Raw genomic sequence first — 23286 nt, 5'->3', positions numbered from 1 at the left:
AGAGAAATTTAAAGTTAAAAATAAAGTCCTTAGCAACACACATTACTAATGATAAATACATTTTTGATATATTTTTAGTAGGACATTTCCAAATGTCTTAATGGAACATGATCTTTACTTAATATCCTAATAATATTTGTCTGAAAAATACCATACAATGGATTTTTGGCTATTGCTACAAAATATACCCATGCAACTTTTGACTGGTTTTGTGGTCCAAATGTTTATCAAATAAACTTCGACCTAGTGACCCCTTTTCATTGATATTAGCACATATGTATTCACAATATTGCGTAATATTATATCTTGAGCGCATTAGATATCTCTGTTATATCTATTATTCGATATATTGCCCAACCTTAGTCTCGCAGTCTTCTGTCTAGTCATAACATTCTTCTGTTATATCTTTATTCTCTGTCTTGCTTTCTTTTCTTTTGACCTTGGTTAATTTAGTGAAATTGCTTTCAGATTTGCATCACACATACTTTTACTTTCTCACTGCCCCCTTTTGGTAATCATTGGTATTGCATTTACAGCTTTTCTTGATCATTGCATGTAATTGAGTCTAACGTTAATGCATTAAAGCAGGGGTATCAAACTCAATTTCATCCCGGTCCACATCAGCATTACGGTGCTCTCTATGGCGGGCCGGATAAAATTAGGGGGCGGGACGGATTTGGCCAGCAGGGCTTGAGTTTGACACCCCTTGATTAAAGGGAGAGTTTACCTCCCAAAAAAGTATTATTTTTTCCTATTATTAAAGTGAATGAGGCTCATGATCGGTTTGGTCACAAACATTCCTCGAAATATCTTCCTTCGTGTTCACCAGAACAAAGAAATGTATACCAGAAATGTTTGTTTCTGGCCAAGAATTACTCATTTTAAACAGGAAGTCAATTTCAGTTTTTTTTTAAAGGGGACATTTCACAAGACTTTAAGATGTCAAATAAATGTTTGGTGTCTCCAAAGTACTTATGTAAAGTTTTAGCTCAAAATACCCTACAGATTTATTATAACATGTTAAAATTGCCACTTTATAGGTGTGAGAAAAAAATTGCCGTTTTTGGGTGTGTCCTTTAAAATGCAAATGAGTTGATCTCTGCACTAGGTTGAATAGTGCAGATCAAGGGGTGGTTTTATCCCCTTCTGACATCACAAGGGGAGCCTGACGATTTCAATGACCTGTTTTTTCAAAAGCTTACAGAGAATGGTTTACCAAAACTAAGTTACTGGGTTGATCTTTTTCACATTTTCTAAGTTGATAAAAGCACTGGGGACCCAATTATAGCACTTAAACATGGAAAAAGTGAGATTTCCCCCTTTTTAAATTTTTTCTGTGATGGATTTGCAGAACTTGGTTTGTAGGTCAACGCAGTTGATCTAGCGTTTAGGCAGTCTGTGAACATGATCTTTTCCATAATAATTTCCCATCTGAAAAAAAGGATAATGAGTAATAGTAGCGTTTGTATCCTGACTTATAATCTTCATTTCCTCTTCCTGTTATTTTTCTCTGCCCCTCTCTGTCTTCCTGTAGCTGGGCTTACAGGACTGCTGGCTGCACAAGGTTAATGGCGGCGCAGTGCTTCTGAGCTTCTTCGTGTGTCGGATCGCTCTCTTCCCGTTCATGTACTGGATGTACGGCTCCCACTACGGCATCCCCCTCTACATGGTTCCCTTCCACCTGCCGCTCTCCACCAACCTGGGCAACCTCTGCATCCTGGCACCGCAGGTCTACTGGTTCGTCCTGCTTTGCTGTAAAGGCTACCGACTCTACAAGCGCGAACGCGATGCAAAGAACCAGGTCTCACCGCTGTCCTCACCCGAGCCGATCAACGATACCTCCAAGGAAGATTAATCTAAACCACACCGAGATGCGTCACGTCTGAGACATTTTACGATTTTCATTCCTGTTACTGTTTCACTGCAGTCCGTACCTCTCAACTCAACTATACACCATTCCGCGTGCGCATGGCTGTTACAGCGCTAGAAGTGTCTAATGGGTCCGATATCGAGTTCCTTTTTGTGATTGGAGGATCTGTTACAGTCTTTAAAGGATTACCTGTTACTTTTGTCATTTATCGATATGCTACCCTGTCTTATGAGTGTCTGTAGTACCACATAATATATTAGCATACATTATTTCGGCATTTCAAGCTTCTACTTTGCTTTGAGCTCAAGCATTTCCATGACTGCAGTGCTGTTGTTTACAGCTCATTGGAGTTCGGTGAATGTGTCCACACACACACACACTGCCCTGCCGTGACTGTTTACACATCTCTAACACGATCCGCCCTTTACGTTCTGGAGGCTGCTAATGAATTCTGCTTCTCTTCTGTAGGCCTTCATAGGTTCTTACGTCCTCCATGTCACACGGGGGCAGTAGAGAGTCAGTTCCTCTGTTTACAATCGTACACACAGGACTTGTCTCATTTCGGGCGGGGGGCTTGGTAGGTCACACAAAGCACATAACGCTTGGCATGTCTTTTAGGACACCGTTATACCTGGGGAAGTCTCCAGGTGGTAGTTAAAGCAATAACACGGGGAGGGATTGTGGGTAGTTCGATAACTATGATAGATAAGGATAGAAAAGTTGCCTCGCTGCTTCTAAACATGATGTGTGTATGTCTACGGGATGAAATACAGGGTTTCCAGGGTTATTGGAAAACCAGGAGAAGTTTCTACAGATCTCTATAAACAGGTTTCTATCAAATCTGTAAATCGTAGTTATGCTCGGCTCAGCTCAGCTAGGTCTTTATGAGTGCAATCTTTATAAAAGTCTTTATGTAGTTATCACGCACAACTGGATAAATCGTGAAAAAATGTGAACACTGGTAAACTGTCAGGAAAATGATCCCTAGCTGTTACCTTTCATTATAAGAGTCATAATATGTATCCTTTATGGACCGATATGCATACATTTGCTACCAATAAAAGGTGTACTTTTTGCCCCGGTGACGGCTAGGGAGCATTTTTTGACCATTTTTTTTCTTCTTCTGATAGTGTGATAATGTTAGTCGTCTTTATCGAGGCATTACTTGAAGGAAGCTTCAGTTTTAATCTTTCTATTAACTGAGCCTGCAGTTTGAGATGAATCATTTTATTTAATTTTACTTTGAAGTGCAGTGTAAATGGGCTATCCGAGTGATTTTTGTGCGCAGGAACTCAAAAACCTTCGTTTTGGGGGACAGGGCATCTTTCATAATACATTTAGTGGATGCTGGACGCCATATAAATGTATCTCAGACGTTTTTAAGGACATTCAAAAGTCAGATTTATACGTTGCTTGTTGCATACCCATGCACTCTTATTTAGCGCGTTTCTATAAGGTTGCCTTTAGCAAGTGTATGTGAGAGAGGAAGAGGATGACGTCTTATATAACAGTGTGTGTATAAGGTTGTACAGGGATTGAAAGAGAGAGAGAATGCTTTACTGCTTTGCTTTTTCAAAGGTTTTGATCTTTTCAAAAGTAACTATGCACTCATACATGTGGCAACACCATGCATGCTTCTTTGGGTGGGATGCATTTTGGTGGATACGTTGATCATATTTGACCGATAATGCATGTCTTGTTCATGATCTTTTTGTTTGGAGTGTCCTCAGTTCTCAGTAGTGGGTCTGTATGCTGTACAATTTAAACTAAGTTGGTTCAACTTAAAGGAATATCTCACCCAAAAATGAAAATAATGTCATTAATGACTCACCCTCATGTCGTTCCAAACTCGTAATGGTGCATTCACACCAGCCGCGGTAGAGGCGACAAAAACTCACTATTTGGACGCTTAAAAATTTGAGTTTACTTGCGTCATTCGCGCATGAAATTCTAGTCATTTGAGACATTCATGCGGAAATTTGCGTCATGGGAGGGGCTTCTGCGACTCCGCTCACTTCCTGTAATCACATCACTACTACAGCAAGGATTGGTTAACGCGGCACGGAAATCTGCCGAAGTTCAGATTTTTCAACTTGCGCGTTTCCCGTTGCAACGCTCAATTCACCCGGCGCCGCAGGATGCCTAATCGCGTCTTTGCATTGACTTAACATGTAAATCACTCGCGTTTGCCGCCTCTACAGCGTCTGGCGTGAACCCTGCATAAGACTTCCGTTCGGAACACAGTTTAAGATGTTTTATATTTAGTCCGAGAACTTGTTGACCCTTCAATTGAAAATCTATGTACGGTATACTGTCCATGTCTAGAAAGGTAATAAAAACATCATTAAAGTAGTACATGTGACATCAGTGGGTCAGTTAGAATGTGGTGAAGCGTCGAAAATACATTTTGGTCCAAAAATAAAAAAAAATACGACTTTATTCAGCATTGTCTTATCTTCCGTGTCTGTTGTGAAGCACATGCGCAAGACTAAAGTTACATGACTGCAGTGACGCGAATGATGTTCGACGCGGCTGACGTGTTATATGGTGCGCCCAGCTGGTTTTTTTTTGATGCGCCCAGGCTTCATGTACAGAGGGACACGCACGCTCTAAGTTTGAAAGAAAAATACTTTGCAAGCATGTCTGAGGATAACACGTCATCCGCGTCGCTGCAGTCACGTGACTTTAGTCTCACGCATGCGCTTCACAAAAGACGCAGAAGAGAAGACAATGCTGAATAAAGTCGTAATATTTGGACCAAAATGTATTTTCGATGCTTCAACACATTCTTACTGACCCACTGATGTCACATGGACTACTTAGATGATGTTTTATTACCTTTCTGGACATGGACAGTATACCGTACATAGATTTTCAATGAAGGGTCAACAAGCTCTCGGTCTAAATATAAAACATCATAAACTGTTCTCCGAAGATGAACGGAGGTCTGACGAGTTTGGAACGACATGCGCGTCATTAATAACATTATTTTCAATTTTGGGTGAACTATTCCTTTAAAGCTGCCTGGTTGCCTTAAAATGTTGAGTTAATTCAACTAAAAAAAAATGTTTTATGTTGAAATAGCTCAACATTTCAAGGTAATTTACTTTTTGAACCAACTGTTTTGTGTTTGGCTGCTCTGTGCTTTAAAGCGTGCCGAGTTCATTTATTCTTTTTTTTTTTTTCGTGTCTCGCATAGGTCAAAGTGATTTTGTTTGCATTTTATTTGTGTAGCATAAGACAAACTCATTAAATACTATTTATTAGACTATATAATGTATTAATGGGCTCATACGTTGGTCGTTAGTTCTATTTAAGGCATTATTAACCTTTAAATCACACTGATAATCGTATTATAATACATGAAGCCTCCTCTCTCAGCTCAGGGTTTGATGAAAATATTCGGGCATGAAACGTGAGACTATCAACACGAAAATGACACCGTAATGACACGATAAATGCTTCTGCTGGTGGTTTTGGTTTTCTTTGAAAGCTTTCCAACATGGCTTGAGATTTGACAACCTCTGACTTTAGTAGACCAAAGAACAGCAGGCACTTTAATCAGCATTCACTCATTCACCAAATCTTTATAAACTCGTGCTTATGGCTCAGGCAATTATTTAGTCACCTGGAGTCTCCTTATTTTTATTTTATTTTTTTTGAGTATTTGAATATTTTAGTATCTTTAATTTTGTCTTTGTAATTATGTGAAAACATATCAAGGTCATTTCAACCCAATATCAAACTAACAAAGACATTTTTAAGAACAAAATATTTTAAGAACAACATATTTTGCATTGTTACATTATTTTTTTGACATTACCCCCCCCACACACACACAATTCTCCTAACCCTAATGTATATAGATGCGTAGGTATGAATTATAAATTAGGATTTTTGCATTATTTGCAATAGTAAATCACGTTACTGTGATAGATGCATAATATGTGCATTGATATCTGTAGCTTTATTTTCTAACAATATCTGTTTTTTATTTTGAGATGAGGTTAACATGTTATTGAAGATGGCTTAATCTTTTTGTTCCGAAATAAACAACATGATATGAAAAAAAAATGTTTTTTTGGAGGGTTGCTATCAGCTGCTTTGACTTGCAGCTTATCAAACCACGCTGGACTCTTTCTGGATGTTTGGCCAGTTTGCGTGTAGTTTCTTCTTAATGGATGTAAGAGAAAAACGACGGGAGGTGAATATAGATAACTCAATTTGGGAAGGTCTAGGGATGGAAAATCAAGCTTTTAAAAACATTCAGGTTTTGTTTTTCCGCCTCAACATTGTGTCGTCTGGAATAGCGTAAATACAGTGCCTTGTATTAAAGTTATGCGCTCAGTGAAAATGAGCCGTGAGCAGGTGTTTAGGTGGTTACTGCCTCTGCTAGATTTTTGTTTTAATTCAAAGGAGACATCTTTGTTATCAGGCATAGTGTTAAAATACAAGTTTGATTTTAATATATAAATACATTGTTACAACTAATTTTGTCCTTCAAAAATGCTTCTAAGTCTTAAAATATTTTTTATAATTGATGTTCTGTATGCTTGCTGTGTGTGTTATCATTATATTTGCATATTTAAAAACTCATTTAAATGTAATGTGAAGATCAAGGTTGTTACCCAGTTTTCATCTATTCACAATCAGATCTGCTTTTGTTAAGTTTTTATTAACAGACCAGAAATGCTTACAAAATTGACGCATCTTCAAATGAATTCCTTGGTTCAATCTCAGTTGAGTTAAATATGAAATAACTCTTGTATAGAGGCCAGTGGAAAAAAGGAAACCCTTCGGAGAACTGGGATGTAGGCTGAAAGCATGTTTGCATTATTTGTTTCCTGGTGAGGACAACCCTCTTCCTCTCCATGTCAGCTTGACCTCAAAGCATGGTGTCATACACTGATTTTCTAATGCACAACCTTCAGCTGAGTTTTCATAGAAATCTAGGTTTTTGTTTGTTTGTAGGATAAAACAAATCTTTTAGAAAAAGGGTTTGGAGTGAAACTAACCAATATAAATACTTGATTCATCTTATTTTCATGAAGCTTGTAAATCCAGACACTACTTTGGAGATAATAAATCTGATTTGATGAATTTTTTTTTAACTGAGTGGCCTTTTTTACAGTGTATAAAGTTGTATATCATTGTATTTAACCAGAAGAGTGCGCTTTTTGTTTTCTAAGAGGTAAAGCTGTGGAGTTCTTTGGTCTAAAATCTTGATCTATTTTTAAAGAAGACACTTTAAAGTTTTTCATTGAAGTGTCTGGAGTTATTAACCCTTATGGGTTGTTGAGACCATTTTTGTTTTTTATGTCTTATTTTGGCCACAGCTTTCTCTGTGTTTCAGCAAATGGAATGCTTTTTGGTGACATCTTACATTGACACATATTTTGAGAAAATGCTTTGAAATTTTTCACAAACTCAACAACATACCTTGGCAAATTTACTACCCTTTCGGGTTGTTCGTGTACAGAAAAGGCCACTAAATTAAACAGCCGTAAAAATTTATCAGATTAATATTTTTTCTATTTTTTTTCATTGCCAAGTTCATTAATTGTGTCACTGATTTAATGACACATAAACCCACAAAATTACAGATTTTCAATATAAAAAGTGATTGTGGACTGGATTTTTTTAAAACCTTTTTCACAGTCTTGGGCATGTCAAAGATTGGTAAAAACATTGGCTTTGATGCATTTTTGGTTTGTACATGTTTTTCCAATCTTTGGCATGCCCAAGACTGTGAAAAGGGAAAAAAATCCAGTCCACAATCACTTTTTATATTGAAAATGTCAATTTGTGTGTTTTTCCCCCCAAATCAGTGACCTCACTTATGAACTTGGCAATTAAAGCGTTAAAATCATGGAAATTTTGTAAAAATGTGGTAGTTTTGATCAGTACTGAGATTAATCTGAAATTTTTACAACGGTTTAATTTAGTGCCATTTTTGTACACAAACAACCCGAAAGGGTAGTGAGTTTGAACAACCCACAAGGGTTAAATGAAAGTTTAGCAGTTTATAGCGTTATTTTTGTTCATCAAAATAAACTTAAATTGTGTTTTATATTAAAAATCTAGAAAAATGTTAATGTTTCATGCCAAAAATGCTAAACAAAAACAAGCTTTGATCCAAATTTGAAGTTTAAAACACAAAAACTGAGGTACATTTACCATCAACAACCACTAGGTGTCATTGGTTTGTTGCATATTCTTGTAACAAATTGATACATTACTGTCACTGCATTATTATAAAATAAAAACTAATTTCTTGAAAGTTTACAATAATACACAGGTCTTCAAAATTATTTTAGGTATAGAGTAGGATATTAGTGTTATAAATAGGTAATAACAACCTGGGCCCGCCTGTGATATTTTACAAAATTCTGCACACTACATCATTCTTTTGCTAAATGGTGATGAAATATGATAAATGCATTCTCTTAGCTTTCCACCGATGTGTAGTTTGTCACAGTTATTTTAGTTTTAGAAGAGGCTGTTTGTTTAAGTTACATAAACAATTGGGCCCACCTGTGGGCCCGCGACAGTAAGGAGTTAATTAATAGACAAAAAAAAACACACACACACACAAAACATGTCAGGGGTTACTAATAATGAAACTTTATAGGAAGATTGACTGGTCAAAATATATAAATATTGTCCAGGGATGTCATCAAGGGTGATGTGCACCATCAGATGGTTTGTTGTCTAGCCAATGGGCAGATGGTATAATAATCATTTAAGACGAGGTCTGCACATCCTCCGTAAAACCTATGCACAAAACTTCTCTTCAGGTTTGTAATCCTATTGGTCCACTCAGACAACAGAGCATTCTAGTCCTCTTCTGGTGAGACTTATAGCAGTGATCAGTAGGACAGAAGATTGCACTGAAAATGTTCTCCGTGTTGTGTTTCAAACACACCGTGAGGAAATGGACACGGTACACAATAATAGTCCTAAAGCTGATGCTCATCGGAGGTAATACTCAATAGCAGCAGAAAAGGCAGCAAACCCTCCACAGCCCAGAACTCCAGCCTTGAGACCAGCTAATGGACAAAGAAAGAGCTATTAGCTTAAAATATATATAGTGCAAATCATAATAAAGTGTAATATTTGTGACCATGGACCACAAAGCCAGCATAAATCACACAGGTATATTTGTAGCAATAGCCAACAATACCAACAAGTTCCATGAAGATATTTTGTAATATTTTGTCATACCTCTGAATCCAATTGCACCTCCTGTAATACAGCCACTATAAACAGCATTTTTCCAATCAGATTTTCCACGATGCTAGGAGAAAGAGATGAAAAGATTTTTTTTTACAGACAAAAACAGTGCCGATACTCATAAAAATAAAGTAAGACTTGTACCACTAGATGGAGCCAACAAGCAAACTCTTGAATTAACATAATATTATGTCAACTATACTTTATGATAACTAGCAGCATGTCTGTGAGAGAAGAGACACATTCCAAGGTGGGATATAATCCTGTACTATAAACAGCAATGCAATCTCTGGCTGTTGATGTACATACTAAAATGTATGTAGTATGCACTCCAAGCACTGACAGCAGAAACATGGTAACCAAAAATGACCAAAAGACGGTCAGACTGATGAAGACACTTACTGATTCAATGATACACTCTGTGCATGAAAACATCGCACCCACAATGGCAAAGTTTTTTGCATACGACATTCCTCTCTGCCCCATGTCTCTCAAAACTTCCCTCGCTGAGGGAGTTTTTAGGGGGTCTTTGGGATCGAGACCAACGTTGGAGTCGATGCCAGCTGTGAAGACCCCAAAAGCACCTCCCAACACAAACCCTACAAGAGAAGAAATCAAGAAGTTTACATTTTCTTGTGGTTATGAACATCAACAATGTCTATATTGGGAGCATGTAGCATTTACCCTGCAAAAAAGTTCAAATTTTAATGGTTTCCATTACAGATACTATTATGAAGCATTAGCTGTCTACCACCAATAAAACCATTACAAACATCTTAGTGTGTTTTGAGTCTCCAGTAAGATTTAGATTTGCACAGAATAATAACGTTAGTCATGTGGGCTCAACAGCATTTCAAGTGGTTATTGTTATGTTTTACAGGGCTGTGCATCAGTTAATGCGTTAACTATAAAAATAAGGTAAATTTTAAATAGGTAACGAGCTGATAAAGGCAAATAACAATTAAATTCAATCATCAGTCACTAATCTGAACATAACTAAACAAAACGTTTACTTTGATACACAGAGGTGTGCTTTGTAAGTAATGTCAACATATATAATTGCAACATTTTGGTCTGAAATAAATACCTCCGACACATGCGATAAGGGATTTAAAAGCGCAGCTCTCCATTCCCCTCTCGATCATCTTCTGCTCATCCGTTTTCTGTGGACTCGGCAAAGCCCCCATAACCGTCGGATTTAAGTCTTTAATTTTCCTTTTATCACCGATGAGGTGATCCAAAATAAGACTATACTGTAGTGGAGCATTTTCAGCTGTTGACTGACCATTAGAGACTGTAAAACCAGCATCCTTGCTCTCTGTGGGCGCAGCCATGTTTGAATCGTGCTGCAAATGCGTAATCAACGTCAACTTGACGTAAACAAAAGCACATTCGTTAATATTTACAAGAAATACAATTAATTGTTCAGTCACATAAATCACAAATTACACGGTGGGATTAGTCCCAAAAATCCCAAAAAATGTCATACTTCACATGTGTTTTTCCCATCCCACATTTATTTATGACACAAAACTCGCATATATTTTTACACAGATTCGACAGAAAGGGAGGTGACCTTTGCTAAACGCAGTCCGCCAAGACAAGTCTTTAGCAGCATACCATTTTGTATTATTTCATACATATTAAGTTTTCTTTACTCTCTATAAGAGTATTAAAATTAGTATAAAAATTACTCTAAAAAATTCACTATATAACATAACCCTCTCTAACTTTTAGAGTCGTAGACAGTGCAGGATTTATACATATTTTTTTTTACTGCACAGTAACACATAACACACATATTTACAAGCAATATTCAAATGTTTTTTATAATAATAAATGCATATGGGTTTGTTTAATAATTATTTTTTAAAAAGTCAGACAAAAGTCACGTCTATTATTATTGTTTAAAATGTGATTTTGGTGTTTGTTGGTTAGTCAGGTGCTTGCAAATGCACCATGACAACAGAAGTGACTACACTACCCAGCGTGCATCTCGCTCACTGCACCAAAGTGTCGCGCGCGCCACCTAGCGGAGAGTCTGACGTTGGAATTGGCGCTCGAGCATCTTCAGAGAGTCACAGCTGCGCTCCTCAGCGGAACGAAACAGGTGAGTCTCAACAACAATTTGTCATTATTATCTCTTAAAACATTTGGGAAACTTGGCTTTAATAATTTTATCGCTTGAGAAAACCATTTATAGCCGTACACTACTTCAATCCGGTGAACTCACCCGCACTTTTATCAGCGGCCGTTTTCATGTTTCGAGCGGGAGAGAGCTTGCGATGACCGCGGTCAACCGGATGATATTGTCACTGTCACATAGACAGTCAGTGATCGATACAAGGCTCACGTATATTCCTTCATTTTAGTTATATATTATTTAAGCATGACATCTATGATAAGCGCTACGCGGTCTTTGGTGAGTGACATACAGTACTGCAGTAGTTCTGTCACGAGCGCTGTCTGTGTAAACTAAAGCCAGGGTACAGTGAGTCACAGCTCTGACGCGTAACGTTAGACGAAATTTTAGTTTAGTATTTAATGTACGATTCTAGACGATTTTTATAATATATATGAGACTTTATAAATTTTACACACAGTGTCCATATCTCAGTAAAAGTGATACTGAATACTATCTATCTATCTATCTATCTATCTATCTATCTATCTATCTATCTATCTATCTATCTATCTATCTATCTATGAGTAGCAGTTTTAGTATACTATTTGCTTACTTCCACTTGTGTGTTTTGGAGCTCCTCCAATCTTCTCAACATTTGTTTTTGGTTATAATGTTGTGCCACAGTAACTTGTTTTTACTATGGGCGTCTGTGAAAAGTGGCTGCCTGTGTGTTTATAGATTCTTAAAGGCTAATTAGCTCACACACATTATGATACGACCACAAAAGTGTTAAATTAAACCGCATCAGCAACTGTACATATTCTCATAAAAAGCTCCCAGGAATGTTAAAACGGATTTAAAGGACTCATCAGTATGGCTGGAAGAAGCAACTGGTTCATCCGGATGTTATGCATCCTAATAGTGCAGGTTATTTTCCAGCCATATCGATCAGTTTATGGTTGGTACTTTAGGGTTGTCTGGAGGCGTTAGAGCTAATGGTTACCAATTTTGTATACCAGCAAAACAAAAGAAGATAAAATGGACCCAATTTTCCTTTTTTCATGTCAATAAGCACTACTTTCTTTTTTTGTGACACTCAGCACAAATTACTATGTATTGTTTTTCGTCCCCCTGAGCACAACTTTCTTTTTCGTGTCATTTTATGTCATTTTTCTTAGGGTTGGGGAAGGTTTTGGGTTAGGATGTCTGAAATGTAACAGTTAACAGAACCTATACAAATTTGTGCTGAGTGAAACCAACAACAAAGTCATTCTCGGGGACACAATGTCACATAAAAAGAGGAAAATTGTGTCCATGAACACAAATAAATAAATCAAAGATTGGGTTGTAACAAACCACAGATGCTCTATCAAGAAACCACTGCACTCCAGTGTGTTGGAGGTGAAGCCCTGTGGAAAACTAGTCATTTTTCTTTTAAAATCATACTCTTTTCACCGACCACAAAAATAAAGCTAAAAACAGCCAACGTCAAACTTTGCCAATTCACCCTGTATGTAGCTATTTGTAGGTAATTGCACCCTTAGGTTTGTTCCTGGATAAACCATCAGAGGAAATGGCAAGTGTGTCTTCGACAGAACGAGCTAAGCTTTCTAGAACAAGCTGTCCTATATTAACATCTCTGCATCAGAGATTATACTGAAGTAGCAATATTAATTACAATACAGCGCTGTATGAAGTGGAAATTACTTAAATAGGAATTGATTTTAATAATGTAGTGCATACTTTTTTCACAACAATTGCGCATGACCTTTTCAGCAATATTGCATATTTAAACCTTCACAACTTAAAAATGACATACTTGAAGTCAAGTGCACATTTAATTAATTAATTAATTTTCAACTCAGCATCGGGTCAAAAAGGGGATAAACCCAACCACTGGGTTAAATGAACCCAGAAAATGTTTATATTTCACCCAAAAATGGGTTTAAACGTCCCAGCATTATAGATTGAAACAAGCCATCGTAAGATAAATAAATGAAGTCTATTTAACTAAGTTCTGGATGAGCATTGTCATGTGATCCAACCAATCAGCGCGGAGAAGTGGCTATAAATAGCCGTCCCTCACCTCTGTCCCGTGACAGTTTTTTGCAGCATCCCTCATCTAGTTTCATTTATCTGAGTTAAAGAGGGGGGAGTACTTTAGGTTTGGGCTAAAATTCTGAGCTCGGAGCCCTCCCCTCGGACAGCACGCCAAATTTGCTTTATCTCATTTTCTATCGATAACATGTTAATGGAACTCGTGAACAGACTTCTGAGCTGGGTTTGTCCCTTTTTGACCCAAGGCTGGGTTGAAATTAGGGCTGAAGGGTTTCCCGCAGAAAATGTGTTAGTTAAGGTGGTAGGGTTGGGCGGGGGGTTGCACAAATAAGAAAAGTAAAATTTTTGTATTTAAAACAATCAAATAAAACTTAATTTCAAAGAAACTATGACAGAAAATGAACACATACTAGATTATTAATGAATCAAATGTTTTTACCTCTAACGGGAATAGCTGCGTGATACAGTGAAACTAAAGGGTTAATAAACACAAACCGAAGCAGATATTGTAGAACGTCTGGCGAACGATGATAGATCGCACAAAAATTTAAAAAAATTATTATTTCCCACTATTAATTACATTATCTTAAAGGAGTTTAACTACTGTAGCATGTAAATAATGCACATAAATAACGTGAGCAAGAGCGCTTAACCATTATATCTAATCAACAGGCATGTGAAACCTAGCCAGCAGGTTGCTCAAACAACAAAATCACTAGCTAACTTACTTTAAATTTGCAAAGAATTATAGACGAATACAATAACAGGCTTAAATAAACCCAAAACATAAGTCCACTTACGGACAAGTGTTTTATCAACTGGCTATCCTCCAGACATGACGGGCCACGTCTTTATAACATTTCGGCCGTGTGGCGCGATGTTTTATCAATTGGCTAGTTATCCTCCGGACAGTGACCGCCCGGACCACGTCTTTCTCATTTCGGTCGTGTGGCGCGTGTGCCCGCTTGCGGTGTGAAGAGCGTCCGCGCTATTCTCCGAGATGATTGACAGCCTTTTTTGGAGCAATTTTTTTACGACCTAGTTAAGGCGGTAGGGTTTCCCAGAAACCCTGGGCTGTCACGATTATCAAATTTGGCTGACCGTTAATTGCCTTATAAAATGTGTGATTATGACTATTAATTGTCTTTTTTATTGCTTTGACATTTAATTCTCATACATTTTGTTTGTCCATGAAATAATTTTCACACATTGTTGTGATTATTTAAATTAAATCAGGGCTCAATGCAAATAGTTTTTTATACTGACCCCAATAAAAAAAAATCTGTGTCAGATATTTCAAAATAATAATTCAAATAATGGAAATTACTTAAATAGGAATTGATTTTAATAATGTAGTGCATACTTTTTTCACAACAATTGCGCATGACCTTTTCAGCAATATTGCATATTTAAACCTTCACAACTTAAAAATGACATACTTGAAGTCAAGTGCACATTTAATTAATTAATTAATTTTCAACTCAGCATCGGGTCAAAAAGGGGATAAACCCAACCACTGGGTTAAATGAACCCAGAAAATGTTTATATTTCACCCAAAAATGGGTTTAAACGTCCCAGCATTATAGATTGAAACAAGCCATCGTAAGATAAATAAATGAAGTCTATTTAACTAAGTTCTGGATGAGCATTGTCATGTGATCCAACCAATCAGCGCGGAGAAGTGGCTATAAATAGCCGTCCCTCACCTCTGTCCCGTGACAGTTTTTTGCAGCATCCCTCATCTAGTTTCATTTATCTGAGTTAAAGAGGGGGGAGTACTTTAGGTTTGGGCTAAAATTCTGAGCTCGGAGCCCTCCCCTCGGACAGCACGCCAAATTTGCTTTATCTCATTTTCTATCGATAACATGTTAATGGAACTCGTGAACAGACTTCTGAGCTGGGTTTGTCCCTTTTTGACCCAAGGCTGGGTTGAAATTAGGGCTGAAGGGTTTCCCGCAGAAAATGTGTTAGTTAAGGTGGTAGGGTTGGGCGGGGGGTTGCACAAATAAGAAAAGTAAAATTTTTGTATTTAAAACAATCAAATAAAACTTAATTTCAAAGAAACTATGACAGAAAATGAACACATACTAGATTATTAATGAATCAAATGTTTTTACCTCTAACGGGAATAGCTGCGTGATACAGTGAAACTAAAGGGTTAATAAACACAAACCGAAGCAGATATTGTAGAACGTCTGGCGAACGATGATAGATCGCACAAAAATTTAAAAAAATTATTATTTCCCACTATTAATTACATTATCTTAAAGGAGTTTAACTACTGTAGCATGTAAATAATGCACATAAATAACGTGAGCAAGAGCGCTTAACCATTATATCTAATCAACAGGCATGTGAAACCTAGCCAGCAGGTTGCTCAAACAACAAAATCACTAGCTAACTTACTTTAAATTTGCAAAGAATTATAGACGAATACAATAACAGGCTTAAATAAACCCAAAACATAAGTCCACTTACGGACAAGTGTTTTATCAACTGGCTATCCTCCAGACATGACGGGCCACGTCTTTATAACATTTCGGCCGTGTGGCGCGATGTTTTATCAATTGGCTAGTTATCCTCCGGACAGTGACCGCCCGGACCACGTCTTTCTCATTTCGGTCGTGTGGCGCGTGTGCCCGCTTGCGGTGTGAAGAGCGTCCGCGCTATTCTCCGAGATGATTGACAGCCTTTTTTGGAGCAATTTTTTTACGACCTAGTTAAGGCGGTAGGGTTTCCCAGAAACCCTGGGCTGTCACGATTATCAAATTTGGCTGACCGTTAATTGCCTTATAAAATGTGTGATTATGACTATTAATTGTCTTTTTTATTGCTTTGACATTTAATTCTCATACATTTTGTTTGTCCATGAAATAATTTTCACACATTGTTGTGATTATTTAAATTAAATCAGGGCTCAATGCAAATAGTTTTTTATACTGACCCCAATAAAAAAAAATCTGTGTCAGATATTTCAAAATAATAATTCAAAAGTCAAATATAATTGTATACATATACAACAGACATGTTCCAACGAAAAACGGCTCCCAACTTTTCTGCTTTACCTGTAAACTGACAGCAAACTGTACAAAATATTACATTGGTTGTTTTGTCGTGTTTTACCCAAGTAAATGTCTGCTTCCAAGATGTTAAATAATATACATTGATGAAAATATATTTTAGTGACTGAGGGTGAAGCACTGGCCTGATCGGACAAATGACAATACTTTTTACTGGCCCAAACTTCTCTCACACTTGCCCCGGGCCACCGGGCAGTCACCATGTTGAGCCCTGTAAATCTTTTGCAAGATTTACCTAGCAGTGAATATTAATACACATAACACATATTTAAAAGTAATTCTTTAATGATAATGATTTAGTTCATACTGCTTATTAAAGTTTGCAGCATTTCTTTAAATGCTGTTTTTTCCACTGTATTAAATGGCTTTGCAATGTATCTCATTACAGTGCCAGTTAAGGAACACCATCTGATACGGTCTCGTTTATACAGGCGCTATAGCTCCCCCTTGTGTTTTTTAGAGAGAAGTGCAATCATTGAGGTGATCTGAAATCATTGTGATGAGGTCAAACAATCACGATGAGACGATTATTTAGTCATTGTGAGAGCCCTATTTGAAATGAAACCAGCATTTTAGATCAGAATTTGGATTATGGGGCTTGGATTTGAGGAACTGTTTTGAAGGTTTAAGGATTTAATGGAAACCAGTGGCACCTCTACCTTTATTAGTCTTTCTTAAGGTTGAAGTATAGTTCATTTTTTACATGTACGCGAGGGTACCCGTAAAGTGCATGTGACAAAATTTTCGTCATCAGATTCAGAGAGTGTGTACGTACTGTATGTGCACCGCCGGATTTTTTAAAACCTGGGTATACTGTACACATGCGGCAAACGTCTATATACACGTGGGGGTCAAATAAACTATACTTTGCAAGGCTGTGCATTCGACTGTGCTCGTACGTTCACGTACATGTAAAAAAACAGACTATACTTTTGGCTTTGTTATGGACGTAAGCATCTCCGGTATTTCCGAAGACAAAGTGGAAAAAGAGTAAACATGTCTTTGTTTATTTTAAATAATCTATTCAATTAAACATTGTTGGCTTAACCAGAATAAATAGCTTGTCAGACAGTGATGTACAACAGACAGGCAGATCAAGTCTGAAATCATCACTTGTTGATCAGGTAAGGTTAATGAATGTATCTGTGTGAATAATGGAGTGAGAATGTCTGAATCATAGAGAAAATGATCAATTACATTCTTGTAATAGTTTGAAAGTATTTCATAAAGAAGTATATGTCAAAAAATCAGCCATGATTAACCTACCAGATGTGAATAGTATATACTAACCTCTACTAACAGTTTGTCCCTACTTTCACTATTGCAATCGGGTGAAGCTTTTATGTATTGACTTTAAAACAGTAGACGCATTATATTCACAATTTGTTTACAAGGAGCAGTCAGTCATTTAGTCCTCCTCCTCTGATCATAGTCCTCCTTTCGCCCTTGTGTTGTGGCTGCTGTTTGGTCTGTGGATGGATTTGTTTAGTAGTACCCAGAAGAACTGAGGGTTGTGGCTCTAATTGCTGAGATAAGACTGCAGGGAAAAACGACACGCTCCAATTGGCTTTTGTCTGATAGATTAGTTTATTAATCTTTTCCAGATCTTTTCTAGATTTTGTTTTTAGTATAGCAGTCTTGCTTGTATGCAAAATTGCTCACAATATTTTTAATTCGAAAGGACATCTTAGACATAAAGGTGTTCTTTTCACATCGATGCCTCAAAGAACCATTCAGTTAAAGGTTCTTAGAAAAAACTAAAACTTAATGGAACCATTCAGTTAAAGGTTCTTAGAAAAAACAAAACCTTTATGGAACCATTCAGCCAAAAATGGTTCTTCTATGAAATCATGAAGCACCTTTATTTTGAGGAGTACATACTGTGATTTAAATCAAGATATAGAGTAAACCCAGCTGATGGTGTCATTGATATGTTTTGCTCTAGATGGTTTGCATTTTTTCAAGCATGCAAGCACACACCCTTTGCCTGTCAATGCATAATGTGCCTGCCTCGTCTATAGGGCTGGCATGTTTAGGTGTGTTTCAGTGTCTGATGCCGGTCATTCATTCTACCTGCTGCTCCTCATTCCACATTTAGGAAATAACAAGCCATCCAGTTTACTATTACAGAGGAGAAAGTATACAAAAAGATCCTGCCTGTGAAAAGTGGTGACATACTTTTGTTATCTTTGTTATAAAAAACATACTAAAACATAAAACCATCTCTGAATTTGTGATAGTAGAAACGACAGACAACAAGCGCTACTATACCCTGCTCAAAACTTGTGTTTGAGTCATGGTTTAGTCAGTAGTAAATTCTTTAAATATGAAAACATAGACTACTTACAGGTTGTATGTCAGAAGTGGGCGGGATTATGATAATGACTGTCGTGTCCTCGTCAACCAGCCCAAGAACTAAACTGTTGCCTACAATCAGTGTGTTTGTTGTAGTTCAAGAAAAGAGATGTACTTGTGTCATTGTTTACTTTAGGATTTGTACCTTTCGCATATCGTTAACATTTACTAATACACACTTACACACCAAAGGAAATGTAAAATCGTGAATCGGATAATTGGTGCTCTTTAACATGTTAGTAAATACTATACCCGATAAAACATTTTACAGTGCCCACATTAGTGATCTTGTTTTGTAAACATTTTGATGTTTAGAACAATGATGGCAGACTTTGTTTTAGTTCAGTAAAACCTGTTGGATGTTGTCTTGATAAGATCTGGACAGGGAGACTACTGTATAGATTTCAGAAGAAAAGAGACCTAAATTCATGCATGTATCTGAGAATGCTTCTGGTGGGCTTGTGTTCAGGCGAGAAGAATGTGTGGAGGAAATGGACTGCATACTTGCTGTGTAAATCTCAGTAAGCCCGGGTAACTGCGTGGAATGCTGTGTTGATGTATCTTACAGTAAAACGCCTTGGCTCATTTAATACAGCCGGTATCCTTGCCTTTGATTTTTGAGGCTACTTGACACATCAGGACCACAATTTGAATCTTGTGTTTATTTGAGGGTGATTATTTTCTTATGCCTTTCCAGAGGACACTTTACAGCTTGAGAAGTATATGCTGAAGCAGGGCTCGAATGTGCAACCTAAATTTTCAATGGTGCGATGGTATAAAGGCTAGCTGATATGGAGTTTTTTCTTGACAGAAAATAACATTGCTTTCATGTTCATTTTGTTTGTCTACCCCAAAAATAAATTGCCAGAGATAGAAACAAACCCAGAGTTCATGCCACAGTGACTTGGCCTTGAATATTTGCAGGGTCCTTTTTTTGAATATGAAAAGTTTAGATGCAAGTGCATCTGATATGTTTTCCTGTAAATTAGCATTTTTTATTTGGCTCTTATGTTTAGGTTTCATAATTTTACTTTAATGCCAATGAAAATGTTTTTAGTCATTTAAATCCCTTTATTTTCCTCAAATGTCACTTTAGTCATTTCATTGGTATTCACCAAATTTGAAAGATGGCCTGAGGGTGGGAACAAGTTTTTACAGTGCTTGTAGTAATTTTTTTATTTTATTATTTCTTTACTATGTAAAGCTGCTTTGTAACAATGAAAATTTTTGAAAAACACTATTTAAAATACATTTGAATTGAATTAAGTGGATTTGAAGCGCATGTATTTGATAAACATATAATATGTGCTGAGAACATTCTAGTATTCACAATATAATCTTGAGTCCAAAATGGCGTCGTATTTATTGTTATAGTTTATTGAGTTTTAATGTGGATCATTTTCTTATAAAATCACATTGATTACCCGCATAACATTTTTATTAACCCCTTGGAGCTGTGTGGATTAATTCTGGGAAGGATGAATGCACTTTTTGGGAGTTTAAAGTCAGAAGTTGATCCTCGATCCTTGTTTTCTACCGTTATAAAGTTAATAGGGCCCTATAAATTCCGCGATCACGGAATCGCGGACGGAATCGCGAATTAACACGGAATCTAGTGTTAACACGGAATTTTTTATATATTCTATAAAATTCTGTTTTTGTGTGGGAGACGAACGTATGTCTGGGGGAAATGCAGACTGGGGGGAGTAGATCTGGGCGACACACCCCCTTCCGTCATTTCAGACCCCCTCCAAAACACTGAAACCATGGCGAAGCGGCTCTCCACGACTCTGCTTTCGTCAGCGAGAGAACTGTTATTTTGTAAGTTTTGTCAACATTCTGTTCACTGTGAGCGCAAAGATACATGCACTCTCTCATCCACGTCTGTCTCACTGCACCTCTCTCACGTGCACGCGCTCTCGCATCTGTCCGAAGTCCGAACACAAATCCTTGTGTATTTGCTCAGTTTTATGCATTTCAAGCAAGCTGAGGCAAACTAATTATCCCTCGCATTTAAAATATAATCATCTGCATCATGGCGCTGCTCTCTGTCTCGCGTGCGTGTGTGCGTGTGTAAATGCATGTTTTACAGTCATTAACTAATTGTGTTATCCCGTTTTTCCCCAAATCATTTACATTTTAATCATTAACCTTAAAGGCACACTCTTTTTATGACTAAAATAACAGTAAAGGGTAAAAAAAATTGACAAAAATTAAAATGGATAAAACGGAATTTGCTAAATTTTAAACGGAGAAAACGGAAATTGGGAAAAAATAAAACGGATTTTATAGGGCCCTAAGCTAAGAGCAAGACATTTACTAAAATAACTCCAAATGTTTTCGTCTAAAAAATGATGGACATATCATGTATCGCTTGAAGGTCAGTAAATCATGGGGTAATTGTGATATTTGCTGGAGTATCCCTTTAATATTATTATCTCAATTTTATAAAGAGGTGGTGTTTTGCGGCTTTTGCATCTGAACTCATCATATGTTAATTCTTATGGTGCATTCACACCAACCGCGGTAGAGGCGGCAAAAACTCGCTTTTCACGTGTAGTTGGACCCTTGAACACTTGAATTTACTCGCTCATAATCAAATTCCAGTCATTCGAGACATTCACGCGGAAATTCGCGTCATGGGAGGGGCTTCTGCGACTCTGCTGAGATGCTGCTTGATTCCTGTAATCACGTAACTACTACAGCAAGGTCCAGATTGGTTAACGTGGTGCGGAAATCCGCCGAAGTTCAGATTTTTCAACTTGCGTGTTTCCCGCGGCAACGCTCTATTTGCGCACCGCAGGATGCCTAATCGCGTCTTTGCATTGACTTAACATGTAAATCACTCGCTCTTGCCGCCTCTACTGCGTCTGGTGTGAACCCTGCATTACACTTTGGTCTATGCATTTACTTTTCCTAAACCCTTAAATGTCTGAATAATGCAAAAAGCATGTAAATCCTCATGACTTCCAGGTCAGATGAGGTTAATTCTTCAGATGTATGAGTTCCGAGTGTTTACTCATTCAGTGCCTTTACACCACACATGCAGGAAGCTGTACTCCATGGGGGCTTCAGATCTATGAGAAAGATGAGATCTGCTATGAAAACTGCATGAGGCAAAAGATCTCTGAATTTTAAAACAGCTTTGAGGTCTGCTTCATACGTAGTACAGTTCGACTCACATCATTTGATGGCCTTAACTTAACCCAATCAAACCCTTGATCTAACAATCAACTTATTTGCAGCTTAGTGCGTTTGTTTCCCTTTTATCTGTTTCTTTTCATCTTTGTTTTTTTTCATATTTTTTATCAATATGTGTCAGTTTCTTTTTCACTGACTCTAAAATAAAAGCAAGCCTTGCTCTCTGTTAATAAGTGATGTTTTATTTTAAACTGTAAAAAGGAACTGTTGGTGAAGATTACAGTTCGGCATGCTCTGTCCTTTACTGTTATGAAAAAAGATTATTAATAAACCTTTTCCCCTTTATCCATCTTTGATTTTGAAGCTCCTGGTCTGGATAAATTTTGATGAACAAGTCTACTGGAACAACTGTAATTATTAGCTGACTCTGAAAAAGATTTAAAGGGGTAGTTCACCCAAAAATGAAAATGTGCTGTTTATTTACTCACCCTCAGTTCATCCGATACAGTGTGTTGGAGACATTTTTTCTTAAGTAGAACTATAAAGATATTTTTCAGAACCTGCAGTGCTCTGTGTGATTCATATAATGTTAATAAAAGGGGACTGGTCCGGGACTTTGAGAGTTCAAAAAGCAGATAAATCCAATTCAAAAGTAATCCCTACAGCTCCTGGTGACATATTTGTGACACATAGATGTCTTGTGAAGTCAATCGTCGTGTTTTTTGCAAGAAATTTTATGTTATTTACAACAATATTAGCCTGAATGCAAAGCATCTGGCAAACATCATAAGCACAATCTTATTGTGGTGTTCGGGGATGGTTGGCAAACAGCCTCTTTGTGCCACCTACAGTACAGAGAGAAAAAGTTATTTTTATTTCACAGTCATTCCTTGAAAAGCATGTATATGAGCCTAAACTAACAATTAAAAGACTGAACTGTGGGATGGGTAGCTGTCTCACAACATAAGAGGATGTAAATGCTAATGATATACTTCCTGCCCTACTTTATGATTTGACCTATGACCTAGCACTTTAAAGACCAACATACACATTCAGCATTTCCAAAATGAGTTTTGAATATTGAGACAGATGTTTGCTATCTACAGTACTTAAAGCCGAAGTCCACCCTAAAACAGCATTATGCTCCAACCCTATATTTCATCACATATATGTAGTTGATTGTGCTGCCATTAAACTTACTAACTCTATATAAAAAATTAAGTGCTGGCTGCATATTAAAATTTTCGAGTAATCTGTTAGTGGTTTGTCAACTGAGTTTTGTGTTGATGTAAACAATAAAAACATCAACAGCCGGATGACGTCAAAGTACTGCGAGAGCGATTCGCGAAATCATACGGAGGAGTTTGCTTTTAAATCGCTCCCGCGGAACCTTGACGTCATCCGGCTGTCGGTTCTTGAAGTCG

General features: G+C 37.3%; 3 protein-coding genes across 3 annotated transcripts in view; 2 read left to right on the top strand and 1 right to left on the bottom strand.

Moving 5' to 3' along the window:
• tlcd3a (TLC domain containing 3A) overlaps positions 1-6974 on the top strand; it is a 31163-nt gene extending 24189 nt beyond the window's left edge. The window contains exon 5 of the mRNA XM_065284266.1: positions 1535-6974. Coding sequence (XP_065140338.1) covers positions 1535-1855 — 321 coding nt within the window. The 3' untranslated portion in view covers positions 1856-6974. The remainder of the gene's footprint in view (positions 1-1534) is intronic.
• On the bottom strand, positions 5537-11517 carry timm22 (translocase of inner mitochondrial membrane 22 homolog (yeast)). The gene is made up of 5 exons (XM_065284267.2): positions 11337-11517; positions 10191-10473; positions 9506-9702; positions 9095-9167; positions 5537-8919 (listed from the first exon to the last, which is right to left on the bottom strand). The coding sequence occupies exons 2-5, from the start codon at positions 10435-10437 to the stop codon at positions 8843-8845; spliced, it is 594 nt and encodes a 197-aa protein (XP_065140339.1). The 5' UTR covers positions 10438-10473; positions 11337-11517; the 3' UTR covers positions 5537-8842.
• specc1 (sperm antigen with calponin homology and coiled-coil domains 1) overlaps positions 10463-23286 on the top strand; it is a 146104-nt gene continuing 133280 nt past the window's right edge. Inside the window, exon 1 of the mRNA XM_065284263.2 lies at positions 10463-11213. The gene's annotated coding sequence lies outside the window, so the exon portion shown is untranslated. The remainder of the gene's footprint in view (positions 11214-23286) is intronic.

This window comes from Paramisgurnus dabryanus, chromosome 5 (genome assembly GCF_030506205.2).
Source record: "Paramisgurnus dabryanus chromosome 5, PD_genome_1.1, whole genome shotgun sequence".
Classification (NCBI taxonomy): Eukaryota; Metazoa; Chordata; class Actinopteri; order Cypriniformes; family Cobitidae; genus Paramisgurnus; species Paramisgurnus dabryanus.
The sequence above is the reverse complement of the archived record's forward strand: the minus strand, read 5'-3'. Positions and strand labels throughout refer to the sequence as shown.